At 37.8% G+C, this 19608-nt stretch overlaps 1 protein-coding gene across 5 annotated transcripts in view; it reads right to left on the bottom strand.

Annotated features, from left to right (window-relative positions):
- hace1 (HECT domain and ankyrin repeat containing E3 ubiquitin protein ligase 1) overlaps positions 1 to 19608 on the bottom strand; it is an 87618-nt gene that overhangs the window by 8241 nt on the left and 59769 nt on the right. For all 5 annotated transcript variants that reach the window (XR_005234215.1, XR_005234216.1, XR_005234217.1 and 2 more), the window contains 4 exons: positions 11838 to 11935; positions 8291 to 8378; positions 8052 to 8201; positions 527 to 723 (listed from right to left, as the gene is read on the bottom strand). Coding sequence is in view for 1 of the 5 variants with exons in the window: in XM_037980390.1 (XP_037836318.1) it covers positions 527 to 723; positions 8052 to 8201; positions 8291 to 8378; positions 11838 to 11935 (533 nt within the window). In the remaining 4 variants the exon portion in view is untranslated. The remainder of the gene's footprint in view (positions 1 to 526; positions 724 to 8051; positions 8202 to 8290; positions 8379 to 11837; positions 11936 to 19608) is intronic.

Raw genomic sequence — 19608 nt, forward strand, 5'->3', positions numbered from 1 at the left:
GTCATCTCGTAGGGAGATCAGCCACTGTGCATTACTGTTGTGGAATGCCTCCCTTTCCCATATGCCTCTCCAGTATTGTTCAGTCTCCAGCCTTGTTGGGTCTGTTCTGTTGTTGTTACCTTGCCATTGAGAGTACACTTTAGCTGGTTGGGTGGAGAAGAGCCAGTTAATTCTCCTGGCTTCATTCTCTCTTGTGTATCTCTTTAGGCGGCTGGCCAAGGCTTGGAGTCTTTATATATATATATATATATATATATATATATATATATGATTGATATGATATAAATGATTGAACTGAATAATCTGAAATATTATCTTGAAAATTATTACTCATATAGACATAGACTTGTAACTCGTATAGACTAATGAAAAATCCATAAAATTTCATGTTGTAAGGCAACAAGATAAAAAGATCACAAACAGGATGAATACTTTAGCAATCTATTGTATATGCTTTCTGTGACATTCTGATTGACTGAAAGCTCTTGTGTGATTCTTGCTCTGTCTGTGTGTTGTGGTGACAAACCTTGTTATCCTGTGTGACCAAGATACTGCTCCCACCAGGTTTGAGGGGTACTTCTTCCATTGCTCCAAACACATCTGTCTCCACAGAGAAGCTGAGCTCCAGACCCAGATCACTGATGTCATTATCCAAGATCCACTGTAAATTTTTTGCATACTCTGGATCAATGGACGAAACATCCTGGTAGTTTACTGGGATACCTGAGAACCACACAAACACATAATCCAGTACTGAAAGAAAACTTAAACACTATACTTAAGAATGAAGGGGGGAACAATAGGCCTGTCTCAAGTATACAAAAAAATATATTGCCAAAAGGCTTTTTCTTTTCTTTTTACTTATTTTAAAAACACAATAAGTAAAAACAAACAAACAAACAAAAACACCTTTGGTACTAGGGAGGGAGGCTGTAAGGCAGCCATGGACAAAAAGGTCAGATTTCTTCCCTAGTAAATACAATACACTAAAAAATAAAAACAGATTTTCATGTTTTAATCATCCAAACGGAACTGTAAACAGTATTCTGAAAGGCCATGAGTCAAACAAAAAAGTGAACTACAAAACTCAAGGGTATCTTTCTTTTGTTTAAACAAGTACAAAAATAAAAACAATAACCAAAATGTTTTTGTTTCAAAAATTTGATTTAGACTTAATGTAAAATAAAAAGGTTACCTAAATAACGTTGAAATACATAAATAAAAATAATTTACATATGTATGTATGTGTATTTGTGTATATTATATATTATTAGGGTGGCACAGCACCACAAGGGTTAGAGCTGTTGCCTCCCAGCAAGAAGGTTGCAGTATTGCTTCCTATCCTGGGGCCTTTCTGAGTGGAGTTTGCTTGTCCTTCCTGTGCTCATGTGGGTTTACTCCGGTTTTCTTCCAGCAGATCAAAAACATGCATGTCAGGTTCATTGGTAACTCTAAATTATCCATAGGTGAGAGTGTGAATGGTCATTTGTCTCCATGTGGCCGTACCTTGTCCTTGGTTTCCACATTGGCGGATCGACTTCACTTCAAGCTTGGGTCCTCTACCAGAGGCCTGGGAGTTTGAGGGTTCTCTTTAGTATCTTAGCTGTTCATAGGACTGCGCTCTTCTGGACAGAGATCTATAAGGTTGTTTCTGGGCTCTGTTGGAGCCACTCTTCCAGTTTGGGTGTCACAGCACCAAGTGCTCCAATAACCACTGGTACCACTGAGGCCTTGATTATTCTAAACTTTCCTATTTCCTTTATCAGCCTATTATATTTCTCAAAGATTTTGTGCTCCTTCTTCCTAATGTTAATTGCTTGAGATTACTTCATTTATCACCACAGATTTATTCTGTAATACATATAGATATTTGAGACCGGATGTTTCCATCAATTGTATAAAAAGACAACCACTCCAAAAGACTGACTTTGTTGTCCTAAAACCACTTTGGAACTAATTTGGTAGTATGCTTCAGGCTATTATCTGCTTGGAAGACCCATTCGATTCCAAGCTTCAACTTCCTGGCTGATGTCTTGAGATGTTGCTTCCATATTTCCAGATGATAATCTTTCCTCATGATGCCATCTATTTTGTGAAGTACACCAGCAAAACACCCCCAACAGCATGATGCCACTTCACAGTACATCACAGTTGGAATGGCGTTCTCAGGCTTGCAAGCTTCCCCTTTTCTCCTACAAAAGATCATTATAGCCAAACAGTTAAATTTTTCTATTTTAGTTGTATCAGAGCACAAGGCATCTCTCCAAAAATTAAAGTCTTTATTCTTGTGTGCGTTTGCAAACTGTAATCTGGCTTTTTATGTTGAAAGTAATGACTTCTTTCTCACCAAGTGGCCTTTCAGCCCATGTCAGTACAGGACTTGTTTCAACTGTGGATAATAACACTCCCTTTCCAGCTTCAACCAGCATCTTCACCAGGTCTTTTGCTTATATTTTGAGGTTGATGCACACATTTCACACCGAAATCCAATCATCTCAGGAACAAAGAACCTGTGTCCTTCCTAAGCAGTATAATGCCAGGATGTTCCCATGGCGTTCATACTTGCATATAATTGTTTGAACAGTTCAATGTGGCATCTTCAAGTATTAGAATTTGTACACAAGGATGAACCAGTTGTGGAGGATGGCAGTTCTCTTGCTGATGTAAACTCTAGAAAGATGTGCATACCTTTTTCTGTTTAAGCTCTCATTACCAGGAGCACCAATTGATCAAACTTTCTCGATGGGAAGACAGGGCAAGGGAGAGCCCGCCTGCCCATATGGGACATTTTTTGCTGGATACACAATGGATTCCTGGCAGAAGTGGAAGATTGTGTGTCTAACGATTTTGTCTTTGGAAGACATGGAAGACCTTCGAATATTTGGGTTTCTGATAACAGGATTTCTGCTGTTTGGATTAGGCAGTTACCTGACATATTGTCAAATTCATTTGATGGGTTTGGCCGTCTACACTCAAACTGTGTTGTTACAGGAGCTGAATTGCAAGTTGGATGCGATCCTTTTACAGGACCGCAGACTAAATTGCGGTTCCGGGACTCAGGAATGAAATGGGTTACATCTTGGAGAAAGTTGCTTGCTTGAATCAGGTGGAATGGACCTGGAATTTGGCTGTTTGGATTTGCCATTGAGAAGTATCAGCAAGACTTTCAAGGCAGATGGAAAACCCACCACAAAAATGTTGGCCTGACCCAAAACAATTATTATTATGTGAATCTGGCTCCCTTCTCTGACCTTGGTCAGCTATCTTCAATTTCTCCCTGGATTTTATGTTAACAAGATGCTCTGCCGAAAGACATCTGTGGATCTGCTCTGGGCTGGCTGATAAACACTCCATCATATTATCAAAGACAATGGCCTCTGTGACGTGATTCGTGCACTTCTCTACAAACACACACACACACAGTACACTACAACACGCACCACACTGCCTCCCACCGCCTCTAAGCACACACGCATGCACACTTTCCGCTGTCTCTGCCTTGTCTCTGTCACCCCACTCCCTCCCTCCCCTCCTTCACTACCTTCGTCTAGTTATCTTAGTAATTCTTATGTTGGCTGTTTAGCAAGCCTTAGTACTGTTAGTTAGTTAGTCTCTTGGTACCTTTAGCTTAGCATTATCATGTTTTAGTTTAGTTATCTTAGCATTTTTAATGTTGGCTGTTAGCGGGCCTTTTTGGTACAATTAGTTAGACTCTTGCACCTTTAGTTTAGCATTATCATGTTTATCCTAGCATTTTTTTTATGTTGGCTGTTTAGCGGACCTTTGGTACTATTAGTTAGCCATGCTGTACCTTTAGTTTAGAATTATCATGTTTCAGTTTATGTTAGCTTATTTAGCCTTCCTGTACATTTAGTTTAGTTTAGTTTATCTTAGCTCATATTTTAGATATTGTTAGATTGTTAGATTCCTAATGGTTGTTTAGTTCAGCTTTAACTTTATCATGATTTTATTTGGATTATCTTAGCTACTATTTTGACTGTCTTAGCTCTTGTTTAGATATGTTTAGTTTCATGATTTTATTTAATTATTTTCTATTTCATTTAGATTTTACATGATTGATGTTTTTACCTCTGTATCTCTATATTTGATTATGTTTTTATGATGTTTGATATGATATTTTTATCTGTGTTTGATTATGTACCTGATTGTTGTTTCTGTGTTGTAAAGCACTTTGAATCGCCTTATTGCGGAAAAGTGTGGAAATTTATAAATAAATTTCACTTCACTTCACCTGATCAAATTGATCAATAAAGTTTGAAAAGTGTGCCTAGCTGCACACTTTTCAAACTTTATTTGTGGCAGGACAGGTACACAAACTACTGACTCCTGTTTGGATTTTAGAAGTGCAGCAATAGCAAAGGCTGTTTTTATTTATTTGAAAGAGTGCATGTTCTGTAGTAACATAAACACTAAGTGTAAGGACACCTTATTTAGTTCAAACACACATGAAACTATTAACACTTACCCTCTCTCACACACATAAAATCTCTAAAAAATAATCCACTATTTAGAATACACAAGTGGCACAGAAATGGAGATAAAACACAAGTTTCCTGCATCAGCCTGTACCAAAAAAACAACCACTTTCAAATTTTACAGTTTTTCTCACAATAAAAGCTTGAAATTACTGACTACGTGATTTTATTTTGTATTTGCTATGAAAAAATGCGGTTTGAAGGCAAATCATAAGACATTTTTGTGTTCAAGGGGCCTGTCAGGAATTTGCACAGACCAGCCAGAGAAACACTGAATAAGTTCAAAAAACTTCTTAATTTATTACAAAATGTCAGGAAAAAAGTTTCAAAATAATGAATTGGGTCTAACACAAAAGTGAATACAACAGACCTTAACCCAGGCAGCAACCCACACAGCTCGAGCACAAAAAACTGACCTCCTAAACAAGACATGAGGGAAACTTAAATAGTGGCTGATCAGACCACTGCTGACACACAAGGGGTAAATAATTAACAAACTAACATACAAAAACTTAATACTGGTCAGAAATACTAACAACTTAAATAAAACAAATACTACTACACAAAACTAGTGACCCATAACAGAACTAGGTGACCCACAACAGAAGAAAACTAAACAAGTAATAAATAAATTTCCCCTCCCCTTACAAATGAATGGTATGGCCCACTGAAAAGATTATGCCATATAAGGAGAAGAAAAGTGGCTGGGATTCTTCTTTGTGGCACCCCAGCAGCAACTCCAAAGGAAACTGGTAACTCAAACAAAAAGAAAGTTAATCTGTTGCATATCAAAAACAATATAGCCAACTGACAAATAAAGTCAACTAAATGTGTGCACTGCAAATAGTTAACTAAAGAGTCAGGCTAAAAACAAGTTTAATTGAAAATGAAAATCTAAAACTACCTAATCTTTAATATGTAAACTCACAATAATGAAAACCAAAAAGAATAAAACAGTTACCATTATCTTTAGTGTGTGTGACAGCAGGAAGAGCTGTCACAGGGCCTATAAGGGGAGTATGTTTAAATCTGACCCAGTGCTAAGAATGCATAAAAATCAGTGTTGTTCATTTTTAAAATATTTATGACTAAGATTATAATGATAAATGGGCACTACTTATATAACGCCTTTCTAGCCAATCAGGCCACTCAAAGCGCTTTAGAACACAATCTGTGCCCTCATTTACCCATTCGCATGCATATTCATACAGCCCTCTACTACATCTCTACAGAGCTAACCTGAATAAATCATTCAATAGAGCAATAAATGCTTTAGATCAGAGGTCATTTGGTGGGTCATTTGGTACCAGGCGCACAGAAAGAATAATTAACTTACAGTATTTCCGTGTTTTTTATTTTCAGAGTCTGAACGACATTTATTTTGAAAACTGACCAGATTCTCTCCACTACATTCGTCTATGACTCACTCTTGATGCATGTCAGAATGCTTATCTATGTCACGTGATATGTTACCACTAAAAACAAACCAACAAGCAGCAAAATGAGTAAAAACCAAACGTCTCTGGAAGCCCTAGATGGGACCATCTGGTTACTGAGAAACAGGCTCAGGGCTCCACTGATTCAGGGTTATGGTGAGCTGTATTCTTTGTGCACTTTATATTTGTGGTGTATTTTATTTTAAAGGGCATGTTTAAACATCGCCATATTGTCCAGAGAACATTAGGAGGAGGAGAGGCTGTTATTCATGTTGATAACGCAATACCAGGATGCAATTAACAAAGTTGTGAGTACACGTTGGATTTATGTTTTAAAAAATAACCCTGTTTTCATGCTGGTCATATCATTTTATTTTGTTGTATTTATCCGCCACACCTTTAAAGGACGGTCCATGAAAATACTGCCTGATAATGAACCGGTCCATAGAATTAAAAAGGTTGGGGACCGCTGCTTTAGATCACATTCATATGTAAGGGGTTCAGTGTCTTGCCAAGGAACAGTTTGACATGTGGCATATTGGTGGAAACGGCCTTCAAAAGGTCTTATTGGAGGATGACTCTTTTAACCACTTAACCACAGTTCTAATAAATTCCCCAGCTCTCTAGCATGTATATGTTTTTGAAAATAAATAAATAAATAAATTAATAAATACATTTTTGTGCTGATTTTTCATGCAAACATTGAGATCATGTAATCAAACAGGCATGTAAAAAGTTAAAATAATCATCAGAGAACTTGGTGCTGTGACCCCCAAACTGGAAGAATGGCTCCAAAAGACCACAGGAACAACCTCAGAGATCTCTGTCCAGAAGAGTGCAGTCCTATGAACAGCTAAGATACTGAACTGAACCCTCAAGGTCCCAGGCCTCTGGTAGAAGACTCGAACTTGAAGTGAAGTGGAACTGCCCATGTGGAATAAAGAAATAGGGCAACCTAGAATTTTTTTTAATATATTATACACACACACAGACAAAATACTTTGTACCCTTTTGTTGAAAAATGAAAAACCCACACAGGTCACTGAAATAACTTGAATTAACTTGAAACTGACAAAAGTAAAACAAAGATAAAATAATTAAAAATCAACTAATCAGTCATTGCATTTGAATACTGTTTTAAAACACAAACAAACGAAGCTGACATAGACAAAAGGAATGCAAAACAACTTCTGAAGAGATTAGAGGTGAACTCCAATGTCAAGGTTTATAAGGTCAGATTGCATAATCAGTTACTGTTTGAGCCAAAGTGGACTTAATAGAAAACTGCTGAGAAGGAAACCAAATTATAAAGCAGACTGGAATTAGCCAAAACTCATATTGGCAAGCCACAAAGCCTCTGAAAGAATGGCTTTTGGACAGATGAGACAAAACTGGAGCATTTGGGCAAAAAGTCAAATTACCTTTATGTTCACAGACCCAAAAATGAAGTATACAAAGAAAAGGACACTGTAGCTACAGTGAAACATGGAGGAAGCTCTATTATGTTCTGGGCTGCTTTCCTGCATCTGACACAGAGTGTATTGAATCTGAACAGGGTACAATGAAATCTCAACACTATGAAGGCATTCTAGAGCAAAATGTGCTGCCCAGTGTCAGGAAACTTAGGCTATTTTCACACTGCAGACCTTAATGCTCAATTCTAATTTTTGTATGGTCATTCACAATACATTTTAAATGCAAACTGGGGCTAACTGTACATCCAAATGGTTAAAGACAAAAGAAGGCAGAGAAGAAAAAGGGCACAAATGTTAACAACGACCTTTTATTTTGAAGCTGTAGCTGCTACCTCTGTGCAGAGGCATGTGTGGATGCAAAGTCAGAGCCAAGAGTGTTGGGACTTTGACAAGAGGAACCGTCGTCCTTTCATCCGACGTAAAAGTCGGATGAAATGCGACATGAAAGTTTACACTGCAGTGGCTTTGAAAAACATCGGATATGAATCCGCTTCAGTACCACATACGAAAAAGACCTGTCTTTTTCTTATGTCTTGTCCCTGGACGAAATATCAAGGAAGAAAGAAAAATCTGGAATATATGGCAACAACTTGCTGATACAAATATAATAAACCAGTATCTACATGTACTGGTGTGCTCCTTACCCAGGATGTGTTTGTAGAAGGAGCGGGTGAAGTAAATGTTGACCAGCTGTCGATGGTAAAGAGCCAGACCTAGAATATGCCCTGCAAACTGAAAGTAGTTCAGATGGTCTGGGTTCACTGACGAGTTACTGTTGGGCTGAAAAGTTGTGCCTGTAGAAAAACAAACAAACAAACACAAAACATACCCTTTATTTTAAATCTTACCAGTCAGATATGACTGTAAGAAGAAAGCTGTGTACCATCAGCTGACTGAGTGAACAGGGCATAGTCAGGATTGATGATCTCATTAGACAGGATGTCGAACCATTCCCGGACCACACCCTGACCCTGCAACACAAACACAAATTCAGCATAAAACCACAACCATTTTAAGTGCACAGATCAGATAAGGCATCAAACAGGAGAACTGAGGAGTCCTCTGTTTCACATTAACCATATATAAAATATGAAGGTATCCCCCTGTTTCAAACAAAAGCACCACCAATGGTGCAATAATACGCCTGTCAGTAAACTGTCAGAGTAATCAAAAATCAAAGCATGAATTCCATCACACAACAATCCTGAATATGTGTGTTTATTAGGTGTAAATGACTGTGGTGGGGTGAAAAATCTATTTTACTGATAATGACTTTGTCCGTGGTGTAAATCGACAAACAGTTCAATTTAATAACACGTAAGAACATGAAAGTGCAACTATCAGTTGCAATGTGAAGAACTTACTTCTTGATGACTAACAGCCTATTCAAACTATTTTATGATCAGAGTAGTTGACCTTACAAGTACCACTCAAGATGTATTTGGTAGAAGTTGTCTCATTAAAAATAAGATCCAATATGGACCTGTCTGATAGTCAGATGACAAATTCTATTGTAAAAATTTGTGGAGTTACACCATGGACAACTTACTGTACACTACTGTCACATATATTTGTGGAGCATTTTTCTTTCTTTCTTTGGGTTTGGTTTGCAGTGCTTATAAGTATTATTATTGGTGTGATATTTGTATTTTGGTGTTTACATTTTGCTGTGTTGTGTGAACATAATGTTAGTGTTTCTTTTACTTATTTGAACTCATCAAAGGCACCTATCATAAATTGCTCCTCTCCCTGAACTTCATTACTGCCGTACAGTTATTGGTGCAGGATTTGTGTCACCTATTTGAGCAGGACACCTAGGATCAAAGGGGCACCTGGAGAGCAGGAGGAAATGCCCACTACTTCGGCCGCACTCTGGATGACTTGTGACGAGCTGTTTGTGTCGGCTTTTGATTCAATGCTCACTACACTTCAGCTAAAGGAAAGTGGTCATTTTCTTCTGGTTGTGTGGTTATTAATGAATTTATTTAGGTAACTATTGGGCCTCATCTTAGTCCCCATTCCATGTTTTTGTAGAGCACCTGCAGAAAAATTGTGACGCTAATGTATAACGAAGATGCGCTGACGACTGAATTTCCTGGTTTACTGGTGGAAACCTGGCACTGATCTTCCCATTATGTAGATGTACCTGCATGGCTGGCATTCCATACTAGCTCCCCCTGCTGGTGTAGAGTCCCAAGTAAAGTGACTGACTATCAACCGCCCTGTTAAGTGAACTTTACCTTATGACTGTGACCCTGGTGACTGACTTGGACTGTTCCTTTTAAAGTGTATCTGTGTGAAATTTGTTTGCTATTGTAGAAAACTTTGCACAATTTAGAGAACATAGGGTCTGACATTTCTATGTTACTCGGATTTTAAGCTGGAGAATAGACAAGGTTTTAACAAAGGGGTCACCTGTGACCTTAAAAATAAAACAATTATTCTTGACACATAAGGTGTCTATCTGTGCAGTTTGACATTCCTCTTACTAGGTTGCTGAGTTAGAGCACAAGGTCACCTGTGACCTTGACCTTTAGACCCCGTAACCTTGAAATCAATAGGGATTATCCTTGACCCATGAGGTATGCAGCTGCACAATTTGACATTCCTATGTTACTAGGTTGCAGAGTTAGAGTATGGACAAGGTTTTCAGAATGACCTTGAACTCAAAAGGGATCGTCCTTGTCCCAGCAGGTGTCAAACTGTGTGTCTGACTATTTTATATTAAAGGGTTATCAACTTGGTGCTCAGATAAGAAATTGTACACAGACAGACTGCACCATTCCATAATATGGCTCATTTAAGGATGGGCATATAAAAAGAAGCCTATAACAAATTATATTCATTCTTTCTACTGATCACAATTTCACAAAAACGAGAATTTATAATTACCTGCCGCCAAAGGCGATATGTTTTTTCCAGTCTCTTGGAGTGTGTATGTGTCTGTATACGTCAAAGTATCTTCCACTACAGAACAAAAGTCCAGTTGTATTGTTTTTGTTTTAACTTTTTGGGTCTGTATACCTGCTTTTTATTCCTGTTTTAGGATGTTTTATGGTATAATTGCCAACATTTTCATGACTGGTAGTAGGGCTGAACAATATTAGAAAAACTTGTGATTCTATTATTTATGAAATAGGAATGATAATATCAATTGCAATAAATCCATATTTTCCTCACTTCTTCTTCTGTCATCACTATCATCTAAACTAAGTGTGGGCATCAAGGCCAGTGAGCATCTGTTGGATTTACCAATTATGTTATTAGCAACAGAACATGAATGTGTGGTACTGAAATATAATGGTCTATAATTTATTGCAGTCCTTTGTGATATTGATATTACGCTCACTGACATTTGAGTGACAATAAATTTGTGATACTTTGTGCACCCCTAACCAGTAGCCCTTCTGGGAACCAAAGCCTGGTCTTAATACAGTGAATCCTCATTTCTGAGTTGGAGATTAGGCTTAGGGTTAAAGTTGTGAATTGAGTTCAGGTCAGAGTTAAGGATGTACTGGTAACAGTTAAAGTTTAGGGTAAGGTTTCGAATTGGGCTTCAGAAATAAATGGAACTCAATCAATCCATCCTGGATGTTCTGAAAAGGACAAAAATACAAACCTATGTGTATTTAGAAGGATTTTGGTGAAATTATTAGAAAGTAATCATAGGACAACAATTGATTTCAATTTTTGAGTAACCCTAATTCAAGATGTCTGCCACATCTATGCGACCTTAGCAAACACAAAAATGGCTCTAACTCAGTCAGTTTCACAGATACTGAACGTAAAATTTAGTGTGGTAGTACCTCCTCAGTCATCCAAAGCAAATTCCCTAAAAGCTAATAGATCTTGACAGATTTTACATGAGCTAACACACAGCATTCACAACAGCTACAATTCAGTCACTTTTCATCATAAGATGATTTTAGTCTAAAACTCTGGCAGGAAAAGTGGCAGGTGATCTGCATTTCTTCAAGAAACACTAGGTCTTTTATTTTTATAAGAGGACAGTGTATTTTCACAGCAACAGTCTCATTTGTGAAGCTGCTGTCTGTTCAACTGTTCAGACAGTTCTGTCTCTGAAGTTTCTCCTGAAAAAATTCAACTGGTTTAGTAAAGTTGAGTTTAAGTTGCCTCCATGGTTTGCTTTTTGAAACTCTGTGGCCTAAACTTAGTTAAATTCAACAATTGTCTCATTTAGGGTAAAAAAAAAAGCTGCAATGTTACTAAAAACCTGGTCCTCGATAGTAGTGTATAATTCATTTGGTTCTTAACTGGATTTACCACTTTCTTATAACAAGCAGTTTTAATAAAGCGCAATGGCTAAAATGCTTTAAAGGGGCAATGCACAAAAAACAGAAGTGAGGAAAAGGTAGTTGTGTCCATCATTTGATATTCTGTGAGCTAAAAAAAGAAATGCAGAAACTCACCATGCCTTCCTCGCCATGAAAGCGAACAGCAATACCTTGTTTTAGTTTTTCATTGGTTGACTTAGAAACCATCTCACAGCTGCTCCTAAAGATAGAGTCTGTGTGGGAGATCAGAATTAGGATTCACACATGCATACAAGAATGAATATATAAAATATGCTAAATGAAATAGTAATACCATAAATTCATATATTTTATGAAAGTTTGCAACCATCAAATGAACATTACAAACATTTTATTCAAACATGACTGGTATACAGTGAGTAACTAAAGATGCTCACTTTTTATCAATTTCAATTTGAAATTATTAGAAATTATGATGTTTTGACAAATATTCTTCATACTTTGGGATGCACTGGATGATTAGTATAATCAAATGGCAAAGAGAGTGCATTCTGGGTGGAGTTTTCAAGTTCTATCCCTGCGTGCGTAGGTTTTCTCCAGGTGATCCGGTTTCCTCCCACAGATTAAAAACATGCATGTTAAGTTAACTGATAAGTAAACTGTCACTAGGTGTAAGTAGGAGTGTGAATGATTTTTTTAATCTTGTTTGTCTCTATGTGACCCTGTGATGGACTGATGACCAGTCCAGGGTGTACCGCAACTCTCGCACAATGAACACTGCAGATTGGCACTAGCCTCCCAGCGACCCAGAAAAGAAAAAGTGGGTAAAGAAAATGAATGTATGAATGGAAGTTAAATTCACCTTCTTACACATTCACACTCAGAAACAACACAGAGTTGAGTGTAACCAGCGGCCAGTGGCTGCTCCTCCTGAGCCACAAAATAATTCAGACAATACTGGAGAAGCTTTAGGCTTGGGTTCTGTTCCTTTGGACTAACAGAATTATGGACACAACTCTTTAATTTAGGGATGCACTGATACCGCTACCAGTATTAGGTATCAGTCCAATACTGTGTTTGCGTACTTGTTCTCATAAAAGTGCTCTGATACCACAATACCTGATACCACTTAACAGAAGCGTGACGTTCACCTCTAAGTTGAGGTTTATACGAACGAATAAAGTCAAAGTATCCATTTAACTTGAAAAAGGCAAAGCGAATGACAAGTCCATCACAACCTTTATTGTGAAAGATCTGTGTTCACATTCAGTTGTTTAAAACCAGGGCTCATGCGCTATGTTTGACTGTTTGAAGCCACGACATGACCATCCTATGTCAAAAATACTAACACATCAATTATAACACTCTACATCAGAACCAAAACAAAGTGGTGAAAACACTGAAGACAGCGACATTCATGCAATGGACATCCATTATCACAGAATCATATGTCACTGCACTCAGGATTTTAGCCCCTATTTTTCTTTCTTTAAGGTGGTATCTCACTTGGCTGTGACTACTTAGTGAACAGCAATCATAAGGTAGCCTCCAGAAAATCTTGCAATATTCACAGTGGTTCTTAGTTTCCTTGCATGTGACTTAAAGGTGTGCAGTCCTGTCGTTGAGTTTTGAATATGTTGAACAAATTTGATCTTAAAATAGCCAGAGTTGTTACAGGCATCCCCAACCCAAGTCAAGAGAGCTAGAGCTGGATTCTGACACCTGAACAGGAACTCTCCTCTTACAGAAAACATGTCCAGGTCTAAAAACCACACCAGTTATAAACAACAATTAATTAAAAACAAACTGGTCCAAATCTGCCTATCTTCATTTCTAAGGTGCACTACAGTAGAATAAATCATAAATGTGGGGGCAGCTGCAAAGGTGGGTACAAAGTGGGCAACAAAATTATGTTGATGGAGTACAATACAATACAAGCCATGCACACAAAATAAGACTTGATTTTTAAAAAATGGCCACTCAAAACACAGTTGCATGGCTCGCTGATTTTTTAGTAACAAAAACTCAGAATTCAATGAGAACGCAACCAACAGGAAATTATTTCTTTTCTCAGAATTCTGAGACACAAACTAGTCTCCAACGAGTCACAGCCAAATGAGACACTAACTTCAGTTCCCAAAATCAAGTTTGAATGAAAACTGTTTTATACTACTGTGTAGAGCAAGCTATTGTTTTTTTAGTTTTCCAAGAGTTTATGCTTAGGGTTTTGTTTGAAGTGTGATTATGGTATAATCATTTCATAAACAAATGACAACCTTCTGAATCATAAATGAATCGAATCGTAAGGCGTCTAAAGATTCCCACCCCTAATACTCACAGAAGCTGATGCCTGTCTCCAGTGGTCAACAGGTAAGAGTGGAGGGTACACTTTGAACAGGTCATCATTTCATGACAAGACCAATACAGATACAAGACATGCATCCACACACTCACACTTACAGGCCTTTATAATCTTCAATTTACATAATATGCTTGTTTTGTTTTTTTGCGGGTGTGAAGAAAATTCAAACTGTACACAGAAAGGCACAGAAATATTTTTTGGGCTAAGAAGCAACAGTGCCAACCGGCTGCACCACCCACAATTAAAGTTCTTATTTAACATCATTAGATATCTACCTTCAGAAAGACTTTGTTTGCATTTCCAAACAGAAGTGTTTACATTTGAGTATAAAGTATTTTTTATGGTCATATCTTACAGTGCTGTGAAAAATAACCCAGCTAGATACAAAATCCAGTTTTAAAATGTTGGTAGAGAAAAAAGCTATCCAAATCAACCTGGTGCTGTTTGAAAAGTAATTGTTTGGGCCCCAAGGTCCCAAACAGGTTTGATTGATTTGTGAGGTAAACAGAGATTTTATTCAGGAGTTTGGGCACTTATTCTGGTGCTACTTCATTCCTCTGCTATTATTTCTCCACAAACCAATCAGAGAAAGATAGATCCAATCCAAGGAACCATACTTTAAGGAATGCAGTAACAAAGACAAACTCAATATTAGCACAGCATTCACCCCAAGCACATGGCTGAGCATAAGACTGCTAAAAGTTGAACTACAGTTCTTTGTTTATTTGGTTGGTTTGAACCATATTTTATTGTTGATTTAGTTTATTTTTATTATAAAAATAATAGTTCTGCTTACAAAAATATCTTGCATGCAGACCAACTATTCTTTGACTAATACAGCACATGAATCACACATTGCTTAACCCTCTCTGACTGAACCTGATTCAAACACTACAGGAGATTTTAAATATCCCATTCTTCATATGATCTGTTGTCCTCTGTATCACATGTCAGAAACACCCACGTGTACAGAGCACATGATCATACATTCCCTAAGCATTCTTTGTAGTTCCTTCCTTTGTCTAGGAATAAAGGGGAAATGAAAAGTGTTTTCAGGGCTCTCAAGTTTTGATCTGGAGTGAGATTTTGAGCTGCTGGAAGTTGTTCAATGACATCATAATCTAATTTGTACATTTGGCCATGTTGATCAAGCTGTAGGAAAGAGGAATATCAACGTTGGCAAGACAAAAAAAATTAGTAAAAAACATTTAAAATATGTTTAGAACAACAAATGAACTTTATGAAATAATTTTAAAACTGATGATTTGCTTGAACCCATACTGCATAAATCAATTTTGTTAGAAAATCAAATTTAACCAAAAGACAACTATGTGTTGCAGAATCGCTAGTTCTATATTCAACCATCCTCTTTTATGCAAGGTTGGGACTGCAGGGATTTATTTTAGCACGACAGTGTAAGTGAAAAAAAACCATATTACATTAAAAATAATATTTACATTCTGCTTTGTAATCCAGGGCTGGATCAGCAGCAGCTTTGCAATGTAGATACTGAGTGGAGTGGGTCTCCTCTCTGCTCTGACTGCAGGAGGCTGCTGTGACACTGACAGCAACTGCAGAACGATTGGTGCTTTCACACGTAGTCCCCAAAGTCTCCGATAGCAGAAAGGTGTCACTAGATTTGTTGCTAGTCACTTAAAAAAAAAAGATCACTAGGTCTGAAAACTCACTAAATATAGAAACAAAGTCACTTAGTTGGCAGCACTGCGGTCATGTCTACTATGGTGCTCCAGCCTGTGCAGGAAACATTAAGCTGCACATTGGCCCCTCTTCAAAAAAGTGTGTGTGTGTGTGTGTGTGTGAGAAATACAAAGTGTGGCATGTGCACATCATGAAATGCATGTGTCTCACGATCAATACGTGAGACTTGACAGCCCTGTGTTTTGAAGGTAAAATAAATCAAAACAAAACCATAAAAGGTGCTTGTTCACAGAGTATCTCAGTTTTAAAAAAAAAAACAAATTAAAAATAATAATCAAAGATCAAAAAGATTACTACGGTCTCTTCTGGTTTTTCTGTGATCACTCAGAAATGTAACGTATCACGTGCCAAGGACAGGAACACAAACAAGTCAGGAAATAGCAAATATGGATTGTGTGGGGCTGAAATGATTGTAATTAATTATGTAAACTAACTCAAAACTACAACTTCTGTGTTGTGTTCAGCTTTGCAAAGGACAAGGAAGTTTGATGGATGTGGTTAGTTTAGCTCCTGGTGAAAATGATAAAAATGATAAAATTATAACCCAAAGCCTGGCTGTGACATCATTGTAAAACTTGGGGGTTCCCCTTATGAAATGTGGGGTTCAAGTTCCCGACAGCATCACTCCGGAACAAAAAATATAACATGTTTTCAAACCGATACTCTTGTTAACCAAACTTGCTTCTTCTTCTGCTTCCATTTTCACTGATAAACACTGTGACAGTAACTTTCTTAGTGTCCTACAGCGCCTCCTCCACAACTGACTGCAGCACCTTCTTTGTCACTAACCACACATTCACTCCGCCCACACAATCTCCCCACTTTGAGATTTCGACACAAAAATTCTAAAAACAAGTCCTTAACATTTTAAATCAGAGAAATTGACTACTGGGGTGTTTTAGGATAGTGTTTAACTAAAAGAAAAACATGAAAACTTGTTTTTTTTGTATTTCATTTCATTTCCCCTTTAATGTCACAGCTGCCATTTTGTGTTACTAGATCTCACTGACCACATGGTAATGGGAGCCATTTTGGGTCTTTGTTGTTTCACATCAATGCCCTTTCACACCTAGCTACCCCTTCCTGTACTTGTAACTCTTATGAACTACTGTCTTAATTTAGGAATTGTACCTAGTGCTTTTAAACATGTCATTGTGAGGCCTTTTCTTAAAAAGCCTCACATTGAGGTGTGGAGTAGAACTCATCTGCGTTGTTGTAAAGTGCAACGCATTAAATTTTTATTAGACATCGCCCTCATATTGTTTTTAAAATATGAAGAATTCACTTAGTTTACTGATTCATTTGTGGTTAACTATGTTTTTCCTTGAGACCAGATGGTCACACAGACCGTATATCATCACCTCATTACATTATTGAGCTGTAAAGCTGGCTTACATTTTCACAAGTTGACCGTTACAGCTGTTACTGCCTTGCCTCACAAAGGCATGTGATGCACGTTTAATCCAACCCCCCCTCACCACCTCAGCTTGTTCTGAAATCACACTGAGGCAGCCAGAAGCCATTTAATTTTCAGCTTGAGGTGTTTTGTGACAGTACCTACAACAGAAACTTGAGACTGATATTAGGGCTTAGTTACAAGTTACTGGTTTTCAGATAGTGCCTGTAATTAATAATTTTCATTAATAGATTTAATAATAAAATAATAACTGTCATTAGACATTTCTTAATATCTGTCAGTAACTAAGCTGGTTCCTACAACTCGCCTGAGCCCTCAATTAGCTCTTGATAATATCCCAAACTAATAACTGGTTGTGCCACCCTTGGTGAGACAGAGGTCAAAAGTATCAAGTTACATTTACTTCCAGTACTGTAACTGAGTATGAATTTTGTGAAATTTGTACTTTCTAAAGTAATTATTTAGATCTATGTTTTTACTTCTAAATGTGTTTTATTTTAAGTATTGTACTTAGTTACATTTGAAATCCCATCTCTTACTGATTAAAAAATGGGAAGGTAAACATATAATTTAAATTCAGGAGGCAAAAAAATGTGCATCATAACCACCTACACTCACTGGGTACATTCTTTACAAGTCAGTTGGTATATGATCCAACAAGAAGTGAAAACAAGCCAGAAAAGAAGGAGTTTCCCAAATTCAATTAAATAGTACCAATTCACAACAAGTTATCTCAGGGCACTATACAAAAACATTGACACACATAAAACTCCAGTCAGATTATCCATCTATAAATCTTCACTTTGTTGCAACCTCCCATGTTGAATTGACCTATAGAGATTGTGTACTAACAAACCCCCCTGCTGCTTCATCCACCGGCATGGAGAAAACTTAGCAGACATGCACTTGTCGGCACATCACCTGTTAGCTACAACTTCTGTTCAAGTTGAACTAAAATAATGACATGAACTCTTGGAATTCCTAGCCATGTTTAAGAAACAGTCCAGCTTCAAGTTAAAGGAAGGAAGCTGTTCATTTTGCTGCTAGTTGTGTTAGAGAGATGTGTGTGTGATTGTGGCATTCTGTGACATACTAACAAACTAACAAAGCAGAGTACTATATAAATGGGGAAACAAAACAAATAAAACATTAGAACGTGACCATAAATTTATGGAGAGAAAACAGTACTAAGTACCTGGGCAGATGGGAGAAAAAATATCAAATTAAGGGTACATTAAAAGTGGATACATTCCAGAATTTCTTACAAATTCTGGAAACTAAAGCACTGATGCAAGAGGTAAAGAAAAAAGAAAAAAATTCAAGCTGAAATTAATTGTGCCACATTGTGGTTACAAAATGCAACGATTAGACGAGACCAAATTAAGCAATCCAAAGAAAGAAAAGTCCAAAAAGAACAAGAGAAAACTGAATCTCTTTGTGCGCCCAGAAGACAATGAAACTCAACCAAGAGCACCTCACCGTCTCCAAAGGGACAAGGGGGACGATGTCTCAGTCCCCACATCCTCAAGCTCTGTTACTAGGCCATCACCTGCGGTTACTAGACTTAAGACAAAACTGTTACAACAAACCGACTTACAATATGCTGTTCAATCAGATAACGATGATAAGGATGAATTAGCACTTAAAGGTGTATCCAAGAGTGAATTTCTTTCAGAGCCTATAAATCCTTTTAACCCTCCACCGTATCCAGGACAAAAGGGTACTCGTTTGTATCCATCCTTAGAACATTGGAAAAATTTAACCACTGCAGCACCTCCAGAGAATGTGCCTAGTGTTAACACGCATCTGATGATTGCTGTCGCCAACCTGAATTCAGGTGTTGAAGCTGCTCCACAGGTTTATGCTTTCCGTCCCTGGACCTTAGAAGAGGCCAAGAAAATTGTGGAAGGGGTCACTCCTTCTGAGGATGTGGAAAAATGGATTGAAGATATGAATGGGGTTACAATATAAACTCCTTGTCCAGAGGAGTACACAGAAGCAGCTCAAAGTCAAGATCAGAGACAGCAAGGAGGTGTACAGGAAGAAGCTGGAGAGTAAACTGCAAAGGAATAATATCAGAGACGTGTGGTCAGGGATGAAGAAGATCACAGACTTCAAGCAGAAGGAAGATCGGATAGATGGAAGTCTGGACAGAGCAAATGAGCTGAACACATTCTTCAACAGGTTCAGTTCAGGAACAAGCTCACCATCCTCCCCTCCTGCCCCCAGCCAAACAGACATCCCACCCTCCTTTGACCCACAGCCTTCCTGTAACATCTCAGATGTTTTATCCTCCACCTCAGTCATGGACTCTTCTGCTTCCACAAGTTTGTCTTCACCCGTATCAGGAGATGCTGCTGCCCCCTTTGCTTCCCCCTCCCACTTTTCTGTTTCTAGAAGTCAAGTGAAGAGGCAGCTGGAGAGACTGA

Source organism: Kryptolebias marmoratus, linkage group LG16 (assembly GCF_001649575.2).
Source record: "Kryptolebias marmoratus isolate JLee-2015 linkage group LG16, ASM164957v2, whole genome shotgun sequence".
Lineage (NCBI taxonomy): Eukaryota > Metazoa > Chordata > Actinopteri > Cyprinodontiformes > Rivulidae > Kryptolebias > Kryptolebias marmoratus.